The 25,915-nt window shown below is 35.6% G+C and overlaps 3 protein-coding genes across 3 annotated transcripts in view; 2 read left to right on the top strand and 1 right to left on the bottom strand.

The window, feature by feature from the left end:
- The window catches only part of LOC143205095 (dynein axonemal heavy chain 1), a 65,352-nt gene extending 49,147 nt beyond the window's left edge, over positions 1-16,205 (top strand). Inside the window, exons 40-62 of the mRNA XM_076418171.1 lie at positions 35-243; positions 910-1,012; positions 1,595-1,844; positions 3,016-3,146; positions 3,204-3,309; positions 3,366-3,520; positions 5,642-5,830; positions 5,892-6,202; positions 7,553-7,700; positions 8,893-9,090; positions 9,167-9,477; positions 9,874-10,099; positions 10,163-10,358; positions 10,860-11,053; positions 11,110-11,264; positions 12,261-12,627; positions 14,229-14,400; positions 14,461-14,873; positions 14,925-15,193; positions 15,248-15,474; positions 15,530-15,711; positions 15,762-15,891; positions 15,947-16,205. Coding sequence (XP_076274286.1) covers positions 35-243; positions 910-1,012; positions 1,595-1,844; positions 3,016-3,146; positions 3,204-3,309; positions 3,366-3,520; positions 5,642-5,830; positions 5,892-6,202; positions 7,553-7,700; positions 8,893-9,090; positions 9,167-9,477; positions 9,874-10,099; positions 10,163-10,358; positions 10,860-11,053; positions 11,110-11,264; positions 12,261-12,627; positions 14,229-14,400; positions 14,461-14,873; positions 14,925-15,193; positions 15,248-15,474; positions 15,530-15,711; positions 15,762-15,891; positions 15,947-16,161 — 4,857 coding nt within the window. The 3' untranslated portion in view covers positions 16,162-16,205. The remainder of the gene's footprint in view (positions 1-34; positions 244-909; positions 1,013-1,594; positions 1,845-3,015; positions 3,147-3,203; positions 3,310-3,365; positions 3,521-5,641; positions 5,831-5,891; positions 6,203-7,552; positions 7,701-8,892; positions 9,091-9,166; positions 9,478-9,873; positions 10,100-10,162; positions 10,359-10,859; positions 11,054-11,109; positions 11,265-12,260; positions 12,628-14,228; positions 14,401-14,460; positions 14,874-14,924; positions 15,194-15,247; positions 15,475-15,529; positions 15,712-15,761; positions 15,892-15,946) is intronic.
- A 2,335-nt stretch (positions 16,206-18,540) lies between these two features.
- Positions 18,541-21,005, bottom strand: cass (apoptosis inhibitor cassowary). The gene is made up of 7 exons (XM_076417903.1): positions 20,791-21,005; positions 20,237-20,722; positions 19,974-20,180; positions 19,713-19,907; positions 19,275-19,652; positions 19,057-19,213; positions 18,541-18,991 (listed from the first exon to the last, which is right to left on the bottom strand). Exons 1-7 carry the CDS (start codon positions 20,860-20,862, stop codon positions 18,897-18,899), a joined length of 1,590 nt encoding a protein of 529 aa, XP_076274018.1. The 5' UTR covers positions 20,863-21,005; the 3' UTR covers positions 18,541-18,896.
- A 304-nt stretch (positions 21,006-21,309) lies between these two features.
- On the top strand, positions 21,310-24,842 carry LOC143204944 (potassium/sodium hyperpolarization-activated cyclic nucleotide-gated channel 2). Its single transcript, XM_076417902.1, has 8 exons — positions 21,310-21,666; positions 21,951-22,225; positions 22,285-22,461; positions 23,231-23,400; positions 23,482-23,612; positions 23,669-23,909; positions 23,964-24,162; positions 24,599-24,842. Exons 1-8 carry the CDS (start codon positions 21,340-21,342, stop codon positions 24,780-24,782), a joined length of 1,704 nt encoding a protein of 567 aa, XP_076274017.1. The 5' UTR covers positions 21,310-21,339; the 3' UTR covers positions 24,783-24,842.
- Positions 24,843-25,915: the final 1,073 nt, after the last annotated feature.

Genomic DNA, 25,915 nt, shown 5'->3' on the forward strand with positions numbered 1-25,915 from the left:
TCCCGCTTTAACATCCAATCTCGCTCGTCCCCAGATTAAGTCGGAGTCCTTCCTGGAGGACCTGAACAATATTTTGAACTCGGGCGACGTGCCAAATATTTACCAGCCCGACGAGCTCGACAAGATCTATCAGGGAATGAAGGGGACGGTCCAAGAACTGGGCCTGTCTGCGACCAAATCCATCCTGTTTTCCGTCTACCAGAAGCAGGTCAGGTCCAATTTGCATACGGTGATTACGATGAGGTGAGAACAACAATTTTTTCGTCTTAAACGTCGCTTGGCTTTGTCATAGAATATCGAGGCATGGAATGCGACCCCCAATGTATAAAATTATAGCCAGGTTTCGTCTGTCTTGTGTTGCACATAATTAATCACTTAAAAAATTTCAATATATGAAAAAGTCTAAAAATTCGCATACACAAACGCATTAATATATGTAAAATAAACATAAAAATATATATAACAATTCTTGGTTTCAATATTATCAATATTATCTCAATGAAATTAAAGGCACAGCTTCATCTGTTTCAAAAATATCTACAGGAAGCTCGATGAAGAGCTTCCTGTAGATATAAGAGGTTTAAGAGGCAGAGAGCATAAGAGGTTTCTTGAACCTTTCTGTGGTAGAATTTTTTTTTTCCTGGAAAATAACACAAAAAGCCTATTATGTTTTATGATACTACTAAAGTAAAGTCATGACGCAAATTCCCTTAAAATTAAAAACAAAAATAGAAGAAAACAAATATAACGAAATTTTAAATCGAAGGAAGGAAAAAACCTTCCGGTTCTTGCTTTTATACCTTCAACCCTTTAGTGGTTAAGACATGCAGTGGTAACATGGTGACGGGTGTGTCCATTTATCTCTATATCTCTATGCCTCGTGTTTGTTGCTATCCTGTTCGATTTCAGCCCCATCGGAGAGGTGTTTCGAGCAAGGCTGCGACAGTTTCCTGCTTTGGTTAATTGCTGCACCATCGACTGGTTCTGTCCCTGGCCAGATACTGCATTGCAGGTACGTTTCATTCCAAAATATTAGTTAAAGATCATTTGGTCTGATTGTTTTGGCGCTCTATCTGTTACCATTAATGTTTTTTTATTAACGTGTATGCTAAAATTTTAGTTTGTCCTGTTGCTCAAGCATGTCCCAGTCGAATATTTGAATTTAGGGTCCAAAAGTCCAAAACTGTAAATAACTAGCAAGCGAGCTTTTGTTGATGCATGAATACTTTTTTTAATGTGTGAACAAACAAAACTGCGGTTTTTGGCCATTTTTTAACTTTTATACATAAATTCGATGTAAAACATTAATATTTTTGCGCTATAATACCGAAAACCTTTATACACAGAAAACCATTTTTTTTTCCATTTTCTGTTTTTTCTTATTAATAATTGTTTTTTTTTGTAGTAATTCATCTAATTTAATGCGATTTTCCGTTAGTTGACTTCCTGAACTAGCCATATTCTTGACAAGCTAATATCACGACAATAAATTAACAAAGCCGCTTAGTATAGGCCTCAAGAACAAGAAGAAGAGATAATTATTTGGCGGGCTTCGTCATATTCACGATGACATAACTCGTTATTCGTTTTACAGTCGGTCGCACTCCAGTTTTTAAAGGACGTGGAAGACCTGAACGTGTCGAATAAGATTTTGCAGGGCATCGTCATTGTCTTCCAGTTCATGCACGCCAGCGTGGTGGAAGCCAGCGAGCGCTACAAGCAGGAGCTCTCCCGACATAATTACGTGACGCCCACGTCGTATTTGGAACTACTCTCCAGCTATACCGAACTGATGAACAAAAAGAAGGGATCGCTCACTGAGGGAGTAGGCCGATTGAAAACAGGTCAGGATACGGACTTGAATTGCCATTATGTAATAATATCCATAAGCATTCATAAACTTTTTAACGTGTTTAATATATAATACAGGCCTGCATAAACGTTTTGTGAAGCAATCCTGTTGAAATAACTTCCCTTTTCACATAAAATCACATGTCTCTTGACAATTTAGGTAAATACCAGGTGTACTGTAAAATCATTACCGGTTTTTTTTAACTATAAAATTTTTAAGAAAATGGAAATTTTACTTATTCAAAGTATTGACCATTTAACATTAACCATACATTTTAACCATTTTTCGTGCAATTTATAGATGAATGACAAAAAAACTGCTTGTCCTTTGAGCAAAACCATTCATCAAGCCATTATCTAACTTGTTCGAAATTGACGCAGTGCTGTTCTGCAAGCGTATGCCCTATTAATGCCAGAAGTTGATAGTCGGACGAGGAAAGATTTGGAGAGTACGGCGGGCGTGATAATATCTCCCATCCAAATAGTTTCGACGTTTCCTTGGTCGGATTTGCTTTGGGTGGTTAAAATATGATGGAGACAAACACTGTAGATGGTGCGCATGTATGTTTGGAAGGTCGTGGCTTGACTATGTGATAGCTGGGCCCTTACGAACAGTGTGACATAGTTTTCGTTGGAAGCGCATGCTACGACCATGAGTGAACGTCAAATGTCAATCGTCGTAACACAACTTATCACTCCATGTAAATTTTCAAATATTTTTCCTTATGATGCAGGTTTGACTTCAAGGAACAGACACAATTTACATGGTATCAGGACAAGTGAATAACATGACTGCTATACTTACTTTTGGATTCGTAGAATTTTTGTCCTAATTTTCGCAGATCCTTTCTATATGCCAAACTTTTTATATAATTTATACGTTATAGTAGGACGCTGAAGTGAATTCATAGCTATGAAGCCTTACTTTGTATATGGTGGGATCACCAAGGTGTAACGAATTCAATTTGGAAGGGAAAATTATAAATGGAAGAGATTCAAACTCCCCATTTGTCATTATTAATATCTGCTCCGTTCATTTCTAATAAGAGCAGTCTTGTAATTCGACATATTATAGAATAGTTTTCTTGAATTTCTGAAGTTTACATCAACATATTTAGCAGCATGATAAAATTGAATTATATATAAGAATTGTATATGTTTCAGGATTAGGTAAGTTACAAAACACCGCAGAGGAGGTGAAGGTCCTTCAAGCCCAACTAAAGGAAATGAAGCCGGCTTTGGAAATAGCCGCCAGAGATGCCGAGGAAATGATAACCATTATTGCGGCCGATACAGTGAGTTGCCCGAACAACATCCATGTAATTTTGATCAACAATATCGTTTCGATACAGATAGTTGCGGAGGAAACTAAGGCAATCGTAGAGAGAGAAGAGGAGGAAGCCGGTAAGAAGGCCCTGGAGACGCAGGCCATCGCCGAAGATGCTCAGAAGGATTTGGGTAAGACGTTTTTCTGATTTATTTCTCCAGGATCATCATTTCTCCTCGGAATGTAGACGAGGCCATGCCGGCTCTTATGGCAGCTGAACAGAGCTTGAAATCCCTGAACAAGAACGACATCATCGAAGTCAGATCGATGAAAAGGCCACCGTCTGGTGTCGTTTATGTTATCGAGTCCATTTGTATTGTAAAGAATATTAAACCTAATAAGGTATAAAGTTATAATTTATAGAAGTATGATCGTCGGGTCTTTATACGATAGCGTACCATTTTTATATTTTTTAATCAAACTGTCGCAAGTTAAGTTATAATTAATATATCAATTTTCCAGTTATATAATGAAAAATTAATTTTCCAAAAAATGGATGAATTTCAGTTTAAGTTGCATATCTTTAAAGTTATAAATTCTAAAGCATCTTAACATGAATTTTTATTAGTTTCACCTCAAAATATGTCTATGTTGACGGTTTCAGCATTATCTGAAAGATAACAAATGTTGACACTTTTTCCATGTATATAGTCGTGAAAATTGGCGATTTTTTGCCATTTTGAAACTTTTCGATCTCATTTCCGTACAAATAATCATGCATTAATGAACATTTCACGAGTTGTAAAGAATTTTATACTGAATCGAATGACGGTATAATAATTTGTACACCATTTTAAGTTTTTAAGCTGTATAGTAAAAAATATATTTTAAAAAACTATTTATACCACTAATTGTGAAAAACTTTAATTTTAGAGCGATTTAACATAGATCTTCGTTTTTTTCTCACACCAAACTTTATAACAACATAACAATTTAAATACAATTTTTAGTTTTTAAGATAAAACACTGAAAAGTGTATTTTCGAAAAAAGTTGGATTTATTTTTAGATAAAACTCTACGTAACTTTTGCGTCAGACTGTTGCATATAGTGTTTAAATCATCAATAATTTTTATTAATTTCACCTCAAAATATGTTTATGTTGACGGTTTCAGCATTATCTGAAAGATAACAAATGTTGACACTTTTTCCATGTATATAGTCGTGAAAATTGGCGATTTTTTGCCATTTTGAAACTTTTCGATCTCATTTCCGTACAAATAATCATGCATTAATGAACATTTCACGAGTTGTAAAGAATTTTATACTGAATCGAATGACGGTATAATAATTTGTAAACCATTTTAAGTTTTTAAGCTGTATAGTAAAAAATATATTTTAAAAAACTATTTATATCACTAATTGTGAAAAACTTTAATTTTAGAGCGATTTAACATAGATCTTCGTTTTTTTCTCACACCAAACTTTATAACAACATAACAATTTAAATACAATTTTTAGTTTTTAAGATAAAACACTGAAAAGTGTATTTTCGAAAAAAGACGGATTTATTTTTAGATAAAACTCTTCGTAACTTTTGCACCAGACTGTTGCATATAGCGTTTAAATCCTCAATAATTTTTATTAATTTCACCTCAAAATATGTCTATGTTGACGGTTTTAGCATTATCTGAAAGATAACAAATTTTGACACTTTTTCCATGTATATAGTCGTGAAAATTGGCGATTTTTTGCCATTTTGAAACTTTTCGATCTCATTTCCGTACAAATAATCATGCATTAATGAACATTTCAGGAGTTGTAAAGAATTTTACACTGAATCGAATGGTGTATAGTGAAAAATATATTTTGAAAAATTTAGTGGACTATTTATATCACTTATTGTAAAAAACTTTAATTTTAGAGCAATAGTACTGATAGAAACTAGAACTAAAATATCGTTAAAGAGATAATATTGTGTCTTTGGTCTGTGTCTCGATAATCTTTATTAATTTCACCTCAAAATATGTCTATGTTGACGGTTTCAGCATTATCTGAAAGATAACAAATTTTGACACTTTTTCCATGTATATAGTCGTGAAAATAGGCGATTTTTTGCCATTTTGAAACTTTTCGGTCTCATTTCCGTACAAATAATCATGCATTAATGAACATTTCAGGAGTTGTAAAGAATTTTACACTGAATCGAATGGTGTATAGTGAAAAATATATTTTGAAAAATTTAGTGGACTATTTATATCACTTATTGTAAAAAACTTTAATTTTAGAGCGATAGTACTGATAGAAACTAGAACTAAAATATTGTTAAAGAGATAACATTGTGTCTTTGGCCCGTGTCTCGATATAGTAGGCTTATATTAAATCTCAACCCTATAATTAATGTATACGGGTAATTTCTCAGTATTCCGCACATAATACCGCCATTCTCGGTTCGTAAACAACAGTTAGTCGTTTTAATCAATCCATGTCGCACAAGATGTTATGGTAATTACACATTCCCACAGGTACCTGGAATGAGACCCGGTGAAAAAATCCTGGATTACTGGGAGCCTGGGAGGATAATGCTGTCCGATCCGGGCGCTTTTCTCTCATCCCTGATGAACTTCGATCGGGATTCGATTACGGCCGACATGATCGAGAAGCTGAAGAAATACGTGGAGGATCCGGAGTTCACCCCACCCAAAATCGCCAAGGTTTTCTTCTTGAAAATTGACGGTTTCGACGGGGATCTGTTACCGAAAAATTACTTTACAGATCTCCAAGGCTTGTACGTCTTTGTGTATGTGGGTCCACGCCATGTACAAGTACTACTTCGTCAATTTGGCTGTGGCGCCGAAGAAAGCGGCTTTAAGTACAGCCAAGGACGAGTTGGAGAAGACCGAGAGAGCCCTGGCGGAAGCGAAAGCGAAAATGAAGGAAGTAACTGAGCGTTTGGACAAGCTTCAGAGTCAACTTAACGCCAAGATAGAGTTCAAAAGGGAAAAAGAGCAAAGTATAGCCACGTGCGAAGAACGGATGTCCAGGGCGGTGAGGCTTATCACAGGATTGTCTGACGAACGTGTTCGGTGAGTTTGTTTCAACATGTACTTTTCCTTCTTCGGCATAGCTTCAGGAAAGCCTATTATGTGATCAATAGACTCATAATTTATAACTTTGAAACACAAAAAAATTATGAGTAAACGCTATAATATACTTGCGTATAATATTCTTACATAAAATATTTACGTAAGTTGCTTCAGACACTTCAGCACTTTTATTTGTCTTAGCAAATATAGGGCACTTGATTTCAATAATACTATTCTCTATACACTTCCCAACTACATTATTATTGGGTACCCTTTAGAGTTATTACTTGCATTTATCAATTTTCTTGCCAAGTGATATACTGATAATATTTTTACTTGATGTTCTTCAATATTTTATCACATTTCATCTGTATCGATTGCAATATATCTGCTGTCAATATTAGATAGAGAACGGGGCCCAATATGTTGCTATATGGTACTCCTGACTTAACATCATGCGTTTGAGATGAGTCAGAATTATATTTTTTTTCAACATCAGATTTTGATAATGGAAAGAAAGAGTGTGGTAACTTAATTTAGAACTGTATAGGATAGCCAGTTATGCCACACCTTGTCGAATACTTGGCTAATGTCAAAGAAGGCTGTGCAATAACATTGTGTTAAATGTGTAATGTGTTAAATGACTGATAAAAGGGCAAAAAATCGTATTGAAAAAATATATGGAAAAATTGCCGAAATTTTTCACCCTTTAGATAAAGATGCAAAGATCAAAATATATGTATTTTGGGCTGAAATTAGCGAAAATCCAGTTTTCTAAGAAAATATTCGAATTTAAAGCGGTTGGAGCGCCTCCTTGATTCATGGAAATTGTTGGTCTATTGAATGTTAAAAGAATCTGAAGATGTTAAACAACGAAAAAGTGCTATACAAGATAAGTGGAAAGAGTTAGATTAAGATTATGTTATAAACCTATATGAAACGCTGACGGGGACACTAATTATAACAAGTTTAACTAACTGTAAATTGTTAAACTGAAGTTTGGCACCTGTGCTAAAGTCTGCACAAGTACACTGCTGTCTTACCTAAGGAAATATCAAAAAAAAAAAAAAATATATATATATATATATACAAACATTGATTCATATTTATCATATAAAATAATAATAATAATAAGGATATTCAAACTTATGAATTTACTTTTTAAAAATCATTTTGTTTATCTAACAAATTATCAAAATGATAATAGTGATTAAAAATTACAGTGGACGAGGTCAGGGAGTGGTCTCGGTACTACTTACAATTAATTTTCGGTGACATCAATGTCTCAATACTATGACGATTGTCTCTTAAAGTTTCTGCGTAGTTAAATATAACGAAAATACTCTTTAGATGGATCCAAACTATTGAGAATATCGAAGCGAACGTGGTGAACGTCACTGGCGACATCCTGATCAGTTCTGGTTGTGTCGCGTACATGACTCCCTTCACCGATCAATATAGGCGAAGTTTGTTCACCGAGTGGATCAAGTTGATCGAGGTAAGTGTACAGAAATATATATATCGGTTTAGCTGATACACTTTAAATCTCTTGTAACTTGTGTTTTGTCGTGTTTTGCGATTTTTTATCGACAGGAATTGTTACTATTGGTGATGTTTTAATTTACTTCCATCTACTGAGGTTTTGAATTTGTTAAAAAGTGTGTTGTGTAAGCTTAGGCTAATAGAACAAAGATTGGGATTTAAAAAAAATTAATTTAGGTTGGTGCTTCAACAAAAACCGTTTTTTAACATACGAGAGCGGTTCGATAAGCAATTAGCTTCATGGCCCGATGGGGCCACTATCCCCAGAGAATTTACTGTCGTACAGGATATTCTCCTAGACGGCTATTGTCGAAATTTCAGCCGAATTGGACCCTCTCCTAAGTAGTTATACGACCGACCTCGTAGTTTTATATCCCTGAAAACCCAGGCCATCATTTTCCATAAGAAGGTTACGCACAGCGCGTCTCGCAACTTAAGGTCGTCACCGTAACAATTCCATGGCTGGATAACATCACGTACCTAGGTCTCCACTTCGACCGACGGTTCGGTTGGCATTCCCAAATCCAGAAAGGTTCGGGGATAGCAAATCTACTATCTTCTCTGATCTATCCTTCTAGCAGACTTCCCATCTCCATCAAATGCTTATTTTACAAGATGTTAATTCGGTCCGCACTCCTCTACGACTCTAATGTCTACTTCAAGTTTATTACACCCAACCAGGTGAACCGGCTTCAAGTTTTCCAAAATAAGATCCTCCGGAGGATCTTCAACGCTCCATTGATTTTCAGAAATAGCAGTAGCGATCCACAGGGTTCGACTGTGAGGCGATTTCGGTTTAGTGTATTGGTAAGCTCAGAGGCAGTCTCACATAACCCGGTCCAACTTGTCACTCCAGGGCAAGTCTCCGCGACCAGGTATGCGTCATGCATTCCACCGCCTGGTTTTAGGCCAGAACACAAAAAAGTTGTATATTAAGAACATTAATTTTCATGTATATATTTAGTAGATGACTCGTTCATACGCCTGATATTCTGAGATGCACAATTGACTGTATATTTTCCACAACACTATCAACGTATTTTAAACACACAACTTTCTTTTATAATAGAAATCTATAATAGTCTTTTATTGGTATAAAATCAACTAACAACTATTTAAAACATTTATTATTTTGATTTTATTGTTAGGAACAAGAAATTCCCTTCACAGCCAACTGCAACCCGGTCAGTATATTGGGCGAGCCAGTCCAGATACGACTGTGGCAACTGGACGGTCTTCCTAGGGACTACCTCTCGACGGAAAACGCTGTTTTGGTGTCGTGTTCCCGTCGTTGGCCATTGTTCATCGATCCCCAGGGCCAGGCCAACAAATGGGTGAAAAATATGGCGAGTCTTATTTCGTTTTCTATTTTCGCGCACCTTCGCCAAATCGTAACTATAACGAAACTCCTCTTCCTTTCAGGGAAAATCCCAAGGTCTCTCGATCTGTAAGTTATCGGATAAAGATTTGATCAGGACGATCGAGTCGGCGGTCCGTTTCGGGAAACCGGTGCTGATCGAGAACGTCGGGACCGAACTGGATCCTGCTCTGGATCCCATCCTGCTGCGGCAGGTGTACAATCAGAGCGGCACGATGGTGGTGAAGCTGGGCGACGCCGTGGTGCCATACGACAACAATTTCAGGCTGTACATCACTACCAAATTACCGAACCCGCACTACACACCCGAGGTCTCCATCAAAGTGCTTCTGGTCAATTTTACCGTCGTTTCTACGTAAGAAATTTTTTTAACATTCATTAGTCCAACTATTTTTTAACCTCAGGCTTATAAATTAATTTTAAAGGATGTACAACAGTTGATATTACTGTGTATTAAATATCATCGGGCACGTTGTAACAAACTTCATGTTGATGACTTACAGGCGAGATTTCTCGAAGAATACTAGACCATTTGTTTGATAGGCAAGATACTAAATTCAAAAGCAAAACTATTTTGAATAATTTTAGCGACTGTAGTTTAATCATCATTCCAATGCATCTGAAACTCATTGAGCATCTTTATAACACTTTGAAAGACAATAATCTACACATTAAAATTAAAATTAATTCACAAAGCCCGGCTATCTCACATACACGTACGAGATGGTTTTTATTCAACCGTGAACCTCAGGGGACTACAAGATCAGCTCCTGGCGCTGGTGGTGATGCAAGAACGGCCCGATCTGGAAGAGCAAAGGAGCCAGATCGTGGTCAGCGTGGCGCAGATGAAGCACGAGCTCAAGGACATCGAGGACCGCATCCTGCTGAAGCTGAGCTCGTCGGAGGGCTCGCCCCTGGACGATCTCGATTTCATCATCACCCTGGAGGCGTCCAAGGTCAAGAGCGAAGACATCAAGGTAAGGGATTCGGATCTCGCGAGGTCCTAGGTTATTTTTTCAACGAACGTGGTTGGTTTGCAGAATAAAGTTGAGGCCGCGGAGATCACCCAGATCGATATCGACAACACGAGGGCCTTGTACATACCGGTAGCGAACCGGGCCCAGATTTTGTTCTTCTGCCTTGCGGATTTGTCCAACGTGGATCCCATGTACCAGTACTCCTTGGAATGGTTCATATCCATTTTTATATCGTCTATGGCGGATACGGAACGTTCAGGTTCGGAAAATTCAGCATATTAAGTGTATGAAAAAGTAATCCACGCTAAATAAAACCTAACTATCCAATAGTATGCTATAGTGAGTAAGCTATTCAAATTTTGTCGCGCCTACTGACCTCTACAATTATATTAGTTACAGTTTAATCTTTTAAACTGTCTGGGACTCGGATAGGACTAGATTTTAAAAATAAGTTGCAATGTTTGCAACAAGTGAGAGTTAGAGTTATATATTTTTCATTGGATGTTACAATTAATGAAATAACTTACAGCTTTCTAATCTAATGCATTATAACTACGGAACTGTTTTATCATAATTAGACTGGTATCATTTATTCAGTCATTAAAACCAATTTCTGAAGTCACTTCCTAATTATCTGAACCAGAAAAAAACTGTATAATCAATCTAATGATCAGAAAACTTAGACGACTTTTTCTATGTGGGTGAAAAAGTTTTCTATGTGGGTGAAATGAAATTATTAATCATAGCGAACGTGTTTCAGATGATATCAACGTTCGAGTGCAGACAATCAACGATCACTTCACCTTCAACCTCTTCAGCAACGTATGTCGTAGCTTGTTCGAGAAGCACAAGCTTCATTTCGCCTTCCTCATGTGCGTCAGGATCCTGATGGACGACAAGAAAATCGATTCCCACGAGTGGCATCATTTCTTAGCGGGTGGCAATCCTGTATTGGTGAGTTGCATGGAATTAAATTCGACTGGACGTGAATCAGGAGTAAAACGTTTCAGGATATTCCCAATCCGGCATCCGGATGGCTATCCAGCAAGTCTTGGAACGAGATATTAGCCCTGGCGGTACTGCCGAACTTCAAGGCCCTTGTGACAACATTCGGCAGACATATCGAACATTACAAAGCGATATTTGAGAGTGCGGAGCCACATAGGTTAGTAATAATATGGTGTTGTAATTTGCTTAACTAAACACTCAAAATTTGGATATATAGTATAGAGTTTTTTTCGAAATATATTCTGATATTTCATTTTATAATAGCTTTTACTTATAAAAACGGGTACAATATAATCAAAATATTTTAGATCATTTTCTACAACTTTCTAGCATTAGCGATCCAACCATCGATTCATTTTGGCATTTCTTCTTTCGAAATCATTTATTAGCCATGCCATATCGATCTCAAGCTACACCAGTATATTTTTCAAAATTGATTTTTTATTGCTAGTCTTTTTGCATCATCACACGTCATTCAATTCATTCAAACATTCTTCAAGGTTGTAGCAGAAGATTCACCACCATAAATGTCAAAACCATGGAATTTAACAGTTATTTACATTAATATTCTGCATTTTCACCAATAAATCTCCATCTCTGAAAAAAATACATGCAAGCACCTGATACTATTGTATTAGATTTCACTAAACAACTCTGAGATGTTGGAGTGCAGGCGGTATTCAGGGCAGACTTTAGCATAGGTGACAAAATTTTAGCACAAATGACAAAACCTTAGTTTAACAATTTACAGTTTTAGTTCACAAGTTTAATTAGTGTCGTCGTCAACCTTTCATATAGATTTTTACCAAAATCTTGATCTAACTCTTCCCACTTATCTTGTATAGCGCTTTTTAGTTGCTTAACATCTTTAAATTAATTTAACATTCAACAAACCAACAATTTCTAGTAATTGGAAATTGAATTTTTGCTAATTTAACCCCAAAATGCATATATTTTGAGAGTCTCATCTTTATCTTCCGTCCAATGCGTCCAAAACAACTACGTCACCTACAGCATTTAAAATATTTTATTTCAATTTTTATCGTAAATCCATTGATCCATCCATCCATCTGATCGAGTTGCAGAAATCATAACAAATCAGATTTGTTCAATGCTAATTTTTAGTATTTTTTAACAATTTTGTCCTGGACAGGATGGACTTACCTTCCCCGTTCAACCATTCGATGGACGCCTTCCAGAAGATGGTCGTGCTGAAGAGTCTCCGGCCGGACAAGGTGACCAACAGCATGCAGGACTTCCTGTCCGAGAAGCTGGGTCAGCAGTTCATCGAGCCGCAGTCCTCGGACCTGGCGGCCATGTTCAAGGAGTCGTCGGCCACGACGCCGCTGATCTTCGTCCTCTCGGCCGGCACCGATCCCGCGGCGGAGCTGTACAAGTTCGCCGATCGGATGAAGTTCGGCAAGAGGCTGTTCTCGATCTCGCTGGGCCAGGGCCAGGGACCGAGGGCGGAGAAGATGATCAGGGAAGCCATCGAGGTCGGTTCGTGGGTTTTCTTCCAGGTAGGTTGGTAAAAAAATAATATCCTAATTTAACCTTCGATAAAACTTTAGCACGCGTGACAATACTTCGTAGCATCTCTTTTTTAAATAAGATTTTAATAATGGGAAGAACTGTGGTAACTTTTTTTTAATTAAATAGAATAATCATTATGCCACAGCTTGTTTAATACTTAGCCAATATTAAGGAACGCTGCGCCATAATATTGTTTGTTAAATCTGTAGTGTGTTAAAGTTTTGTCACCTGTGCTATAGTTTTGTCACATGTGCTAAAGTTTTGTCACCTGTGCTAAAGTTTTGTCACCTGTGCTATAGTTTTGTCACATGTGCTAAAGTTTTGTCACATGTGCTAAAGTTTTTTCACCTGTGCTATAGTTTTGTCACCTGTGCTAAAGTTTTGTCACCTGTGCTATAGTTTTGTCACATGTGCTAAAGTTTTTTCACCTGTGCTATAATTTTGTCACTTGTGCTATAGTTTTGTCACCTGTGCTATAGTTTTGTCACATGTGCTAGTTTTTTCACCTGTGTTATAGTTTTGACATCTGTGCTAATGTTTTTTCACCTGTGCTATAGTTTTGTCACATGTGCTAAAGTTTTTTCACCTGTGCTATAGTTTTGTCACCTGTGCTAAAGTTTTTTCACCTGTGCTATAGTTTTGTCACATTTGCTAAAGTTTTTTCACCTGTGCTATCATTTTGTCACCTGTGCTATAGTTTTGTCACCTGTGCTATAGTTTTGTCACATGTGCTAATGTTTTGTCACATGTGCTAAAGTTTTGACACCTGTGCTAAAGTTTTGTCACCTGTGCTATAGTTTTGTCACATGTGCTAAAGTTTTTTCACCTGTGCTATAGTTTTGTCACCTGTGCTATAGTTTTGTCACATGTGCTAAAGTTTTTTCACCTGTGCTATAGTTTTGTCACCTGTGCTATAGTTTTGTCATATGTGCTATAGTCTTGTCACCTGTGCTATAGTTTTTTCACCTGTGCTATAATTTTGTCACATGTGTTAAAGTTTTTTCACCTGTGCTATAGTTTTGACACGGGTGCTATAGTTTTGTCAGGTGTGCTAAAGTTATGACACCTGTGTTATAGTTTTGACACCTGTGCTAAAGTTTTGACACCTGTGCTCATGTTTTGTCACCTGTACTATAGTTTTGATACGGGTGCTATAGTTTTGTCAGGTGTGCTAAAGTTATGACACCTATGCAATAGTTTTGACACCTGTGCTATAATTTTGTCACATGTGTTAAAGTTTTTTCACCTGTGCTATAGTTTTGACACGGGTGCTATAGTTTTGTCAGGTGTGCTAAAGTTATGACACCTGTGTTAAAATTTTGTCACATCGAGTCGTACCGCAAAAACTATCAAGCTACTCGACCAGCTATATGCACAACTCAACTAAAGATATATCTACAGATGAAAAAGTACCGTCTACCATATAAAAATGTAGATTTTTATAAATTCTTTGTATAGGTTTATATACGTTATAAGTTATTTACGTAGATTGGATTTGCTTTTTGGACAAAATATATATCAATCAATGTACCCAAGAAAACTACAGAAGAGCACCTCTTTTCACTTTCTCTTTCCCTATATGTCGTAGAATTGTCACTTGGCACCTAGCTGGATGCCTACGTTAGAACGCATCATCGAAACCATACCACCAGACGCCGTCCATAGAGATTTCAGAATCTGGCTCACATCGACACCATCGCCATCTTTCCCCGTCTCCATTTTACAGAACGGCAGCAAAATGACCGTTGAACCACCTTCCGGTAAGGCATCATCCATCATCACCCTTCATCAACATATCCTAACCACCGAATATCAACCAGGTATCAAGGCGAACATCCTCAGAGCTTACCGGAACCAAGTGTCCGACTTTACCGATTTCATCCAGTCGGAAAACGCCAAAGCCGCCGATTTCAAGCTGTTGACCTTTTCCCTGTGCCTCTTCCACGGAATCTTGTTGGAGAGAAGAAAGTTTGGTCCGCTGGGGTTCAATATACCATACGAGTTCACCGACGGTGACTTGAAGATATGTCTGTCCCAGTTGCACATGTTCCTGTTGGAGTATCAGGACATTCCGTTCAAGGTTCTCACCTACACAGCCGGAGAAATCAACTACGGAGGAAGGGTGACCGATGACTGGGACAGGAGGTGTCTGATGAACGTCCTCGCTGATTACTACAAGCCGGAAGTCGTTCAGGAAGGATACGTGTTCGATAAGGATGAGATTTACTATCAGGTTCTCGATTTCTGATTCTATAATATCATATATCTACGACAAAACTTCCAGCTTCCAACAACATCGCTATTCATGGATTACATGGACTACATCAAAACCTTCCCCATCAACGACGACCCAGAACTCTTCGGCATGCACCCCAACGCCGATATAACCTTCGCCCAAGCCCAAACCTATCGGTGCTTGTCCACCCTTCTCCGGCTGCAACCGAAGACGGTGGGTGGAGCCGCCGCCAGCCAGGAAGAAGTCACCACGTCCCAGTCTCGAAGCATTCTGGACCAGCTACCCAAACTGTTTGATCTAGAACTCATTATGCAAAAGTAACCATTCGTTTTTCCGATTCATTCACGTAAATTCGCCAATTCCATCTTAAGGTATCCAGTTTTGTACGAAGAATCCCTCAACACCGTCCTCATACAAGAAGCAATCAGATACAACAAGTTACTGGTCGTACTACGAACTACCCTCAACGATCTACTGAAAGCCTTAAAAGGACTGGTCGTCATGTCCGAAGCACTGGAGAAAATGTCCCTGAGCTTGTACAGCAACATGGTGCCACAGCTATGGGCGAGCAAAGCGTATCCGTCCCTGAAACCTTTGGGTTCGCAACTCAACATCTGGAAATCTTCTAAACTCACTCATAAATGATTTTCAAGGAGCCTGGGTTACCGATCTTATGGCCAGACTCGATTTTCTGAACACTTGGATCGAGAAGGGCATACCAGCGGTGTTCTGGATCTCTGGGTTCTATTTCCCGCAAGCTTTCCTCACTGGTACACTGCAGAACTTCGCGAGGAAGTATATCGTGTCCATCGATACCATCAACTTTTCATTTAAGGTACTATGCCGTCGAGAGTCAATGAAATCCTCAACTAACTATGTTTTAAGGTACTGAATCGCTTTCCTAAAGAACGCCAGTCAGATGGATGTTGTATATGGGGACTGTTTTTGGAAGGGGCCAGATGGAATTCTTCCGCGAATATACTGGATGAATCCAATCCCAAGGAGTTATACACAGGTACGGGTGAAATGAATTCATAAGTACTATCTCCATGTTTGTTTTTGTTTTGAAGAAATGCCGGTGATATGGTTAATACCAGAAGAGCATCACGTCAAACCTGAGGGTATCTACGAGTGCCCAGTTTACAAGACACTCACAAGAGCTGGTACTCTGTCCACCACGGGGCATTCTACCAATTATGTACTGACCACAGAATTACCATCAAAGAAGGATCAACATCACTGGATCAAACGCGGAGTCGCATTGATATGTGCCTTAGATTATTAATATTTTAAATTTATTTAGGGTCTGTAAAAACCACTATAGAAAATGTACCGTTATTTTGTTAGTTATATTAATAATAAAAGAATGATTTTTGAAAATAATGATATATCTATGAATGACCAGTACTTTCTCCACTATAATATATATATATATATATATATATATATATATCTTGTATCTGCTTGTATCTTATCTAGATTACGTAGCATTGGAAATATAACCCCTACTTTCTAAGGACTCTTTAACAATTTGCTAAAATAACTAATGATTGTTAAAACCCTTTTCGTCCCATATATTTTCGACAAAACAACCGTCAATTATTTGCATTAACATTGTTCCTAATTTATGATCATCTTATCTTAATCGCGAGTTTCTTGTGCTCTAAGGTATTGCTATTGTAACACACATACTTTTTTGTAATAACTAAATTCCATCAAATTGTAATGCACACTGTCACTATTAACTTGTTTTCTGAATGGTTAACAAAGCTTCTCTCCTCTTGCACAATATCTTAATTGAATTGTTTTTGTATGGAATGCACCAGTTTACATATGCAATGTTGAAATTATAACGAAATAAAAAAAAACTAGATAGTGCATTGTAAAATAGAAAAAGCAGCAAAAGTCAGGGATTAAACATCAATGATAAAATAAAATATTTAGTGCTGGAATATAAAATATTAACTAATGAAAAGAACGACAGAAACAGCAGAATATATTTAAAAAATAATGAAAAACTTCTATTTTTTAGGGGAAATGTTAAGAATAATATTTTGACGGCGAGAGTGTATGAAAAAACCAGTATACCGACTACCGAAATATTTTTATCCCCACTCAAATCGAGAAAAAAATAAGGCTGAAAAGCTGTTCAAGTAGGCATTTTAATAATATCAAGTCACCTTAGCAGAAATCCATGACAGCTCAACAATAAAGCAAAAAGGTCTAGTTGGGCCAGAATGAAACATCTACATTGTCTATGAATGGCCAGTTTACATATGCAATGTTGAAATTATAACGAAATAAAAAAAACTAGATAGTGCATTGTAAAATAGAAAAAGCAGCAAAAGTCACGGATTAAACATCAATGATAAAACAAATTATTTAGTGACAGAATATAAAATATTAACTAATGAAAAGTACGACAGAAACAGCAGAAGATATTTAATAAATAATGAAGAACTTCTATTTTTTAGGGGAGATATTAAGAATAATATTTTGACGGCGAGAGTGTATGAAAAAACCAGTATACTGACTACAGAAATATTTTTATCCCCACTCAAATCGAGAAAAAAATAAGGCTGAAAAGCTGTTCAAGTAGGCATTTTAATAATATCAAGTCACCTTAGCAGAAATCCATATGACAGCTCAACAATAAAGCAAAAAAAACCAGTTGGGCCAGAATGAAACATCTACATTGTCTATGAATGGCCAGTTTACATATGCAATGTTGAAATTATAACGAAATAAAAAAAACTAGATAGTGCATTGTAAAATAGAAAAAGCAGCAAAAGTCAGGGATTAAACATCAATGATAAAATAAAATATTTAGTGCTGGAATATAAAATATTAACTAATGAAAAGAACGACAGAAACAGCAGAAGATATTTAAAAAATAATGAAGAACTTCTATTTTTTAGGGGAGATATTAAGAATAATATTTTGACGGCGAGAGTGTATGAAAAAACCAGTATACCGACTACAGAAATATTTTTATCCCCACTCAAATCGAGAAAAAAATAAGGCTGAAAAGCTGTTCAAGTAGGCATTTTAATAATATCAAGTCACCTTAGCAGAAATCCATATGACAGCTCAACAATAAAGCAAAAAAATCTAGTTGGGCCAGAATGAAACATCTACATTGTCTATGAATGGCCAGTTTACATAAGTAATGTTGAAAATGATAACGAAATTTAAAAAAAAAACTATAAAGTGCATTCCGTAAAATAGAAAAAACGGTAAAAGTTAGTTCATTGATATTACACATCAATGATAAAACAAGATATTTAGTGACGGAATATGAAATATTAAGTAATGAAAAATACGACAGAAACAGGAGATATTTAAGAAATAGATGTTTTTAAGAATATTTTGAACAACGAAATAACAAAGTGGTCCATATGGAGAGAAAGTTCAAAACAAGATATAAAAGTATATAGCTATAAATATGCAATTCAATATCTAAAAACACAAGGGGTTGGTACATATCATTAGAATACCAGAGTATAGACCCCGGCAAGGTAGTGCTGATAGGGAATGATAAGAATAGCAGGAAAGGAGTATATGGTTAACACAGTAAGAGGAATTCAAAAAAGATCTCAACACAGAAAACTTGTAGGACTGATGTACCAAGGATCAGAGTGTATATTAAAAAAAAACCAGTATAGAAAATGTACAGTAATTTTATTGATATTAAAAAAAATAATTCAAACAAATAATCCTGATGAAAATAACGTGATCTAAATGTCGTGAAACCTGTGAAACTTGGAATAGGTCGATATTCTCAGTAAGTTAGCAATAGGTCACTTAAGGAAACCTATTGGAAGGCATATAGAAAAATCTATAAAAGTCAATTTAACGTCGTCTCGTTTTCACCTTAGGTGATACCTAATAATATACAAAATACACCCCGTGGAAAAGAGGCTAAGATATCATCTATCTTACGATATAAACTTTCTTTATATTTACATATTGAGAACATGACCTTTTAATACCTACCTATGAAGGAATAGCCATTCCAAGTTAATTCCTCCAGTTCCTGTTTCCTCCCCTGTTACCTCTGGATGTTCTGCCGCCACCCATGCCTCTGTGCCATCCGCCACGTGAATTTGACCTACCTGTAGAGGAAATCATGTTTTAGTAGATGTTTGAGGTGATAAAAATCATCCATAAACAAATTTACCAAAATTACTACTAAATTTTCCACTAGGGGGAATATATAGTTTCCTGTCCTCGCCACTCTTGTTTGCTCTGTGTTGTTTCGCACTTGGGGTTCCGTTACTTGATTCAAAAGTTATAGGAATATGTCTTTTGACTCCAGCAGGACTTTTCTCCACCGCCTGGAAATAAAAACAAGTATGCACAAAATGTACATTATTCCAAAAAATATATAAAATATACCTTTTGCTTGTTCTCGATTTTAAAAGATAACTGTGGATTACATTTGTAGAGTGGTGGCTGGTAGAACAAGTCCTTCACCAATGAGTTGATATTGTCCAAAACTGCTGGAGCAATTGCGAGTTTGCTCTGTTCTTCTGCGGTTAACTCCTTCTTGATGTTGGCTGAATTATCCAGGGCCCTTTTGCAACCTTGAACGCCTCTAGAAAAGTATTGAAGCCTTGAACGGAAATCCTTGAGTAACTGTTGGTCCCCAATCAAAAATTCTGGGCATTTCCTCGCCAACTTGTGGAAGATATAGAGCAGGCATTCTACACTGCTAAAGTCCAAATCAGGGACTTGATTTATGTCTACATCATCAGGGGGGAGAGGCATACATTCCTAATATGGGAAATAATTTTTTAGCAAACACATAATTAATTACAATTTAGGATTAATTACCTTCAACTTGTTGAAAATTTTCTCGACAATCTCGGTAATATTTTCAACATTGCCACAATGAACGCTAAGTTCTGCTAATTGTCTCAGAAGTCTTAACTGCAACTTTTCTCCATCTGGAATTCGTCCAATTGATTCCCATTGTGGTAAAATTTTATTGCAGTAATACAATAAGAATTTGGTAGATTCTAGCGAAGCCTAAAATAAATAATTAAATAAATGAAAACCTCAAAATAAAATTTTATATTTAAAATAACTACTCACACTGAATAAAGGTAAAATACTGTTTATACACAATATTAACTTGTCAACGTTATTATTGTTAACATCCTCAGATATAATGAAGTTTTCACCCAGTTCAACTCGCTCGGCAACTAAATCAATTAATTCTTGTTGACCTGCTGTGGTTTTTGCCAATTTTGATTCCAACAAAAATGAAATTATTACAATAAATTCATTTGAATTTGTATCCTGAAATTTAAAAAACTTTAACAAAAACAAAGCTAAAATAGAGAAAAATAACTTACCATTAAAATCTTTTTGCCTTCTTCAATAAGCAAATCCTCCAAGTCACTAGGTAACTTGCCCTGTACTTTAGTTAATTTCTTGTAAAGATAAGTAATACACTTTTCTCTACTAACTTCATCGGCTGGTTGATGTATATTACTCAAAATACCCTTGGTAGCACTAAGTTGATTTTCTTTGAAAACCTGGTTTAGAGCATTGCAAGCTGTTGTATAATCTTGATCTTCTAACTGGAGTAATTGAGATAATACACTCGCTATATTGGTAACATATTCTTTGTTGTCTTTACAAAGAATCGGGAGAGTTTTCATGGCACAAATTCTGATATCACTATCTCCATCTTCACACAGGTCCAGGATAGCATTCAACGATGTATCTTGAAGTTCAGGAAAGTTTTTGAAAAACTTGGCGATAATTTGGGCGGCCAATTTCTTCTCCTTTGGAGCACCTTTAGTACCCTCGATACATTCCACATATACATTTGAATGCTGAAACCAAAATTGTCAGTTACTATCTGAGATATCTAAAATAAAGCTAACCTAAAATTGATACTAACCTGAGTAATATTATCTTTGGCAGACGACAAAAAGTCGTATTTTTCATATAATTCTTGTAAATGATCAGTCATTTTAGCGAATTAAGTAATAATAGCTACGATTTATAGTTAATAATGAATAGCTTTCTAGCTAGTTAAAATACGAGAGAGAAACTTTTCTATCGAAGAAATACAACACGAGAAAAGACAAACTGAACTAAACTGAAAATTGTTGTGATATTTGAATGGTCGCCGGTAGGTGGGGCAAAACTTTATTTTATTATTTTATTACCTCTTTATATTTATTGAGGGTGTAATAGTTTTATTACATTTGCTATTTGTAGGGGTTTAAACTAATAAAATATGTTCAATTTTGTTTTATTGTTTAAAGACTAAGATAAATAATTATAAAGAAATCTATAGAATTCTATAGAAGTTCAGAATATGACCGTTAGATGTCGCTGATTGATTTACATATGAAATTTGCCATGGGAATAAAGCGATTTTATAAACAAATCCAGCTTTTTTATTAGTTTTAAGTAATAAACGTACAAATAATTGGAAAGTATTATGTCTAAAGTAAATACACACTATTGTAAAGTGAAAATCGATACGTTCGGATTGCCGAAGCTCCCGCCAAATGCTCCATGGTACCGGAAACTTTGTCGGAAAATACGGAAAAACCTAACGCTAAACCCGAATTCACCGGATTCCAAGAGGTTTTTCCGAAACAAATCCGTAATGCTGCACGAACAAAAACGTCACTTACAAGGCCCGATATATATCATACATCCTTTCAGCACTGTTAATAGAGTACGAAAAATGCTTTTCTGTGTCATGTGGATCATCGATATGTTTGTCTCTCCTTTGTATATGAGTTTTATACAAGTTGCAACGGTGAGTAACCTTATCAGTTACAATTTTGATCCAATCAATTTAATCGCGATATTGCTACAAACAATTTTGACTTTAATATAGATCATGTAATGTTCAATGTAATTCAAAAAATTAAAACAAACCTTTTAAATTTTCCCATAATGAATGTATTTTTATGTTATAGCTAAGTAAATATAAAGCTATTTAAAATTTGTTTTATATTTTGGGTTATATAGCTGTCAAATTGACAATAATATTTATACCAATTCAATAATTAAATCTAAAACCAGTATTATATGTTTTAGAGAAATAGTAACGGTAAATTGCTGGAAAGGGAAAGAGTATTTTTTACATTCTACTTGTACGTCTTCTCTCCATTGCAAGCTGTCATATTAGCCATGTATTTTATCACGGGATATGCTAATTATAAAACAAAAGAAATCACCACCAAACCAACTCAGATTGTAAAAAAGTATCTCGAGTTTTATTATGTAGTCGATTTCATTACGTGTTTGAAATTTGGCATCTATACGACCGCAACGGAATCTTTATATATACTAAATATGGCCTGTATGTTTAGGTATATAAACATATTTAGTTTTTTTTATAGAAAAAAACATTGATAATTATCGGTTTTAGACTGAATACAGTATTTCTTTACATGAAAGATATGATGTTGAATTTCCATGTGCCAGATGAACTATACGACTGTATAAAGTTATTCATCTATACTTTGATAATATTGCACGTGTGGACTTGCTTCTTTTTCTATATACCTTGGATTGTGTACATGGATGACTTCGATAGTAATTCATGGTAAAGTATACTTGTTTTCTCAATTTATGTTAATGGTAGTAAATACAGTCCATCCGAAAGTTTTTTGTACATACGTCATCAATATGTTTCTAGTTAAAAAGAAACACAATTCTGTCTGATTAGTTCGAACACGTAAACGAATGAGCCTGTCAAAGTCGTCTGGTTGTCAGATGTATGAAAAATTCTTGAAAGTAATAATGATAAGAGGTTATAACTCTAACCTATAAGCTATTATGGCTGCATAATTCACTATAATTTTTAGATGTACTATAATTTTAAAATATTATATATTTGATAATATTTTAATTTTATTTAGATTAGATTTTTGTTATATATCAAAGCGCAATAAAACTAAAACTCGGTTTATGCGGCAACATTGCTATGTTTTGACGTAACAAATTTAGATTACCTATGTACAAAATAGCTTTAAATAGACTGAGATAGGAATGTTGGTTACGAATAAATATCGATATTTCGTTATGTCGATATTTAAAAAATTAAGTACCGATTTTAAAGGTTTTTTTAAAAACCATATTTAACCTGTTCTGAAAAAATATCGACTGAAAATATAATATTTTTTCAGAAAGTATCAATATATCTCTATATCGATATTTTTCTGCATCCCTAGACTGAGAGGTGTTTTCAAACATTCACCAAAACTATTATAATAATAACAAGCGCATTCGTCAAATTATGGTAACAGCAATTTTATTCTACTAATAAATTAACTCATGTTGCTCACTCTTTAACTCTTTTTCTTAATATTAAGGGCCGGTAAAAATGATATACGTCCTGTTGACCGGAATTCTATTGGTGTGGCGTTTGCTGAATGTTTCCTCACTATCATATGTCATTTCTTCGGTACGGGACAGGGACCACAACTGGTTGATCCTGAAAACTTTTTGGAGCAGTTCTTACTAGCTCTGGTCATGATTACCGGTAAAGCTGAGGCCAGAAAACGTTTTTCACGTTTTGGAGCACCGGGTTCGAGACAGTTTTCATCACCATCCCGTTTTTCAGGTCGTATATGGACTCTCAATGTTATTGCTTGCATTCTGAAGCTGTTCAGCGTGGTTACCATGTCTGAGAGCAAATATGAGGAGTACTTGTTGCAGCTGGAGGTATTCATGAGGCAAAAAAGGTTACCAAATGTGAGGAGGCAGCTTGAGAGTAACTGCGTCATGTTGCTTACGGTGAAATGTTGCAGACTCTTCGTAACAGACTAGTAGAGTACTACAGTTACACGTATCAGAACCACTTTTTCAACGAAGAGGCCATTTTCGATACTCTCTCGGCCTATCTTCGCGAGGAGATGCTTCTGTACAGCGCCCGTCGGCTCATATCCAAAGTAGAGCTGTTGAAACTGCTGCCAAAGGGCGTAGTCAACACCATCATCACCAGCACCAGGAAGGCGGTGTACTTGGCGAACGATCCGATCGTAAAATCTGGTTTGTAGATTTCTCTGACTTGACGTCTAAGCCTGAACCCGAAATATGTTGCAGGAGATCCAATCGATTCCATATATTTCATCTCTTCTGGTACGGTGGCCCTAACAACTAGAAATGGTGCGGAACTATCGCACCTGGAGGATGGAGATCCAGTTGGCTTGATGGGGGTGCTGTCTAATAGGGATTTTTTTAGATACAGCTACTTCGCAATAGAGACTACCGAAGTTTACATCATTGGGAAAAAGGAATTTAAGTATGCTTTAATATTTCTCAGATTATATTAACGTGTAACATTCGGGAAAAGGTCAAGTTAGCCGCGCATTCGCCGAAATAGAACAATGTCATTTTTATAGTTAATTTAATCTAATTCTACCATTTAACAAATAACAGAATATAGCTTATAACTTGTTATCAGTATAAAATTTGAGAAAATGTCGATATTACTAGCAGTTCCGCTAAAATTAAGTAATAAAATGTGTATTGTTAAATTTAATTCCACCAGTTGATTTACTTCGGCACATCATTAATAAAATTATGTTTTATTTGTCAAAGAAATTCGAATAATACAAAATAAATAAACAGTAATGCAGAAAACTTGTCATCTGCGTAAAACTTGGGAAAATGTTAATATTACCAGCGCCTTCGCCAATGTAAAATAATGCAGTTTTTAATGTTTCAATTGATTTTAGAGCGATTATCCAAGATCATTCCGAGACCGTGAAGTATTTCCAAAAGAAATTGATCGAAATGGACGAGGCTTGGCTTGAAAGAGAGTTCTCGGTCAACGTTACCGAACACGACATATTGTCCGACCTCAATGTCGGTAAATTATTGGAGAGACCTGTAAAACGACCGGTTCATTTTGAAAATTAATTCTTGACGATAAAAATTGTGTTCATTGTTTATATAAAAGTTTTATGTATGTTCCTTCAATTATTTCGTTTTATTTTTTGCTCTTTTTTAAGAAAATGCCGAAAATATTAATTTCAATAAGGAAAATGTTGAGTTGCATATATACGATTACAACCAACAGACTGTGAATTTTATGTTGTATATATACTTGAATTAATAATATTTATCCGATTGACTAAATAATTTAAATAGCTAATAATAATGTGTACTAAAATAATATTCATGATCATACATAATTATTTAGGCATAGTACCGTTTTTTACTTTTGATAATAAAGAAATAAACTAATTAATTTGGATGATTGTAACGTCAATACCAAACAAATTTGGCAAAGAAAAAGACAACGAACGCTCGTCCCGTTTTGTTGTCGTTATCGGATGTTTGTTTTTTGATTTATCCTAACTTTGTCCTTATCTAAAACGCTAAATCTGCCGAGATAAAGGCGATTGTGGCGGTCCGTTTCAAACCGTGACTTTTTTATGCCCTTATCTTTTAGTCGAGCTTATCCTTTTATTCGTCGGATGTCAAACGTGGTCCCGTCTACGTTCAAACGCGTCACATAACAAACGAATATATATATATAACACATGTGTTTGATTGATACGAGGATGTTTAACAAAGTAAATTTCAGATGCATTATGATTTATTGCCGTTATTTTCTTTAAGATATTGAGTATTACGGATAAAATGTTATTATTTTTACTTTAATTAAGAAAAAAATAGTAGTAATTTATAAAGAAAGCTTTGATTAACTATTTTGTTTAATATTTTGTTTTTTTAAATACGTACCTGACGTAAAATTTAGGAGTTTCCGTTTGATTAAGGGTATAGTGAATAAATACAGAATAAATAGAAATAGACCCTATAATTTTAATGTCAGTTATTCCGTTTATATATTAAAATCATTAAATCTATAAAATCCAATTCATTAAAAATAATTTTACTTGTATTATGTGCTATATGTTTTTTGTTGGATTTCTAATTGGATTTCTGTTAATGACCTACAAATTCTAAAGATATTTAACATCGATTTTCGTTTCTTTCACCCCAAAATAAATATTTGCTTGGGTTTTACCCTTATTTATATTTTTTCC

The sequence above is a fragment of the Rhynchophorus ferrugineus genome, unplaced genomic scaffold (genome assembly GCF_030347505.1).
Source record: "Rhynchophorus ferrugineus isolate W39M unplaced genomic scaffold, kcgeb_rfMv2 rfM11, whole genome shotgun sequence".
In the NCBI taxonomy this organism is placed as follows: Eukaryota; Metazoa; Arthropoda; class Insecta; order Coleoptera; family Curculionidae; genus Rhynchophorus; species Rhynchophorus ferrugineus.

What these genes read in the sequence shown, in the direction of transcription:
- cass (XM_076417903.1), bottom strand. Translation starts at nt 20,862, where the DNA reads ATGACTGATCATTTACAAGAATTATATGAAAAATACGACTTTTTGTCG. An exon ending in CCAAAGATAATATTACTCAG is followed by an intron (nt 20,723 to 20,790) that starts GTTAGTATCAAT and finishes TTTTGGTTTCAG; the next exon opens with CATTCAAATGTATATGTGGA. An exon ending in AAAATTTAGTAGTAATTTTG is followed by an intron (nt 18,992 to 19,056) that starts GTAAATTTGTTT and finishes TTTCCTCTACAG; the next exon opens with GTAGGTCAAATTCACGTGGC.
- LOC143204944 (XM_076417902.1), top strand. Translation starts at nt 21,340, where the DNA reads ATGTCTAAAGTAAATACACACTATTGTAAAGTGAAAATCGATACGTTC. An exon ending in AGCTCTGGTCATGATTACCG is followed by an intron (nt 23,401 to 23,481) that starts GTAAAGCTGAGG and finishes CCCGTTTTTCAG; the next exon opens with GTCGTATATGGACTCTCAAT. An exon ending in ATTGGGAAAAAGGAATTTAA is followed by an intron (nt 24,163 to 24,598) that starts GTATGCTTTAAT and finishes AATTGATTTTAG; the next exon opens with AGCGATTATCCAAGATCATT.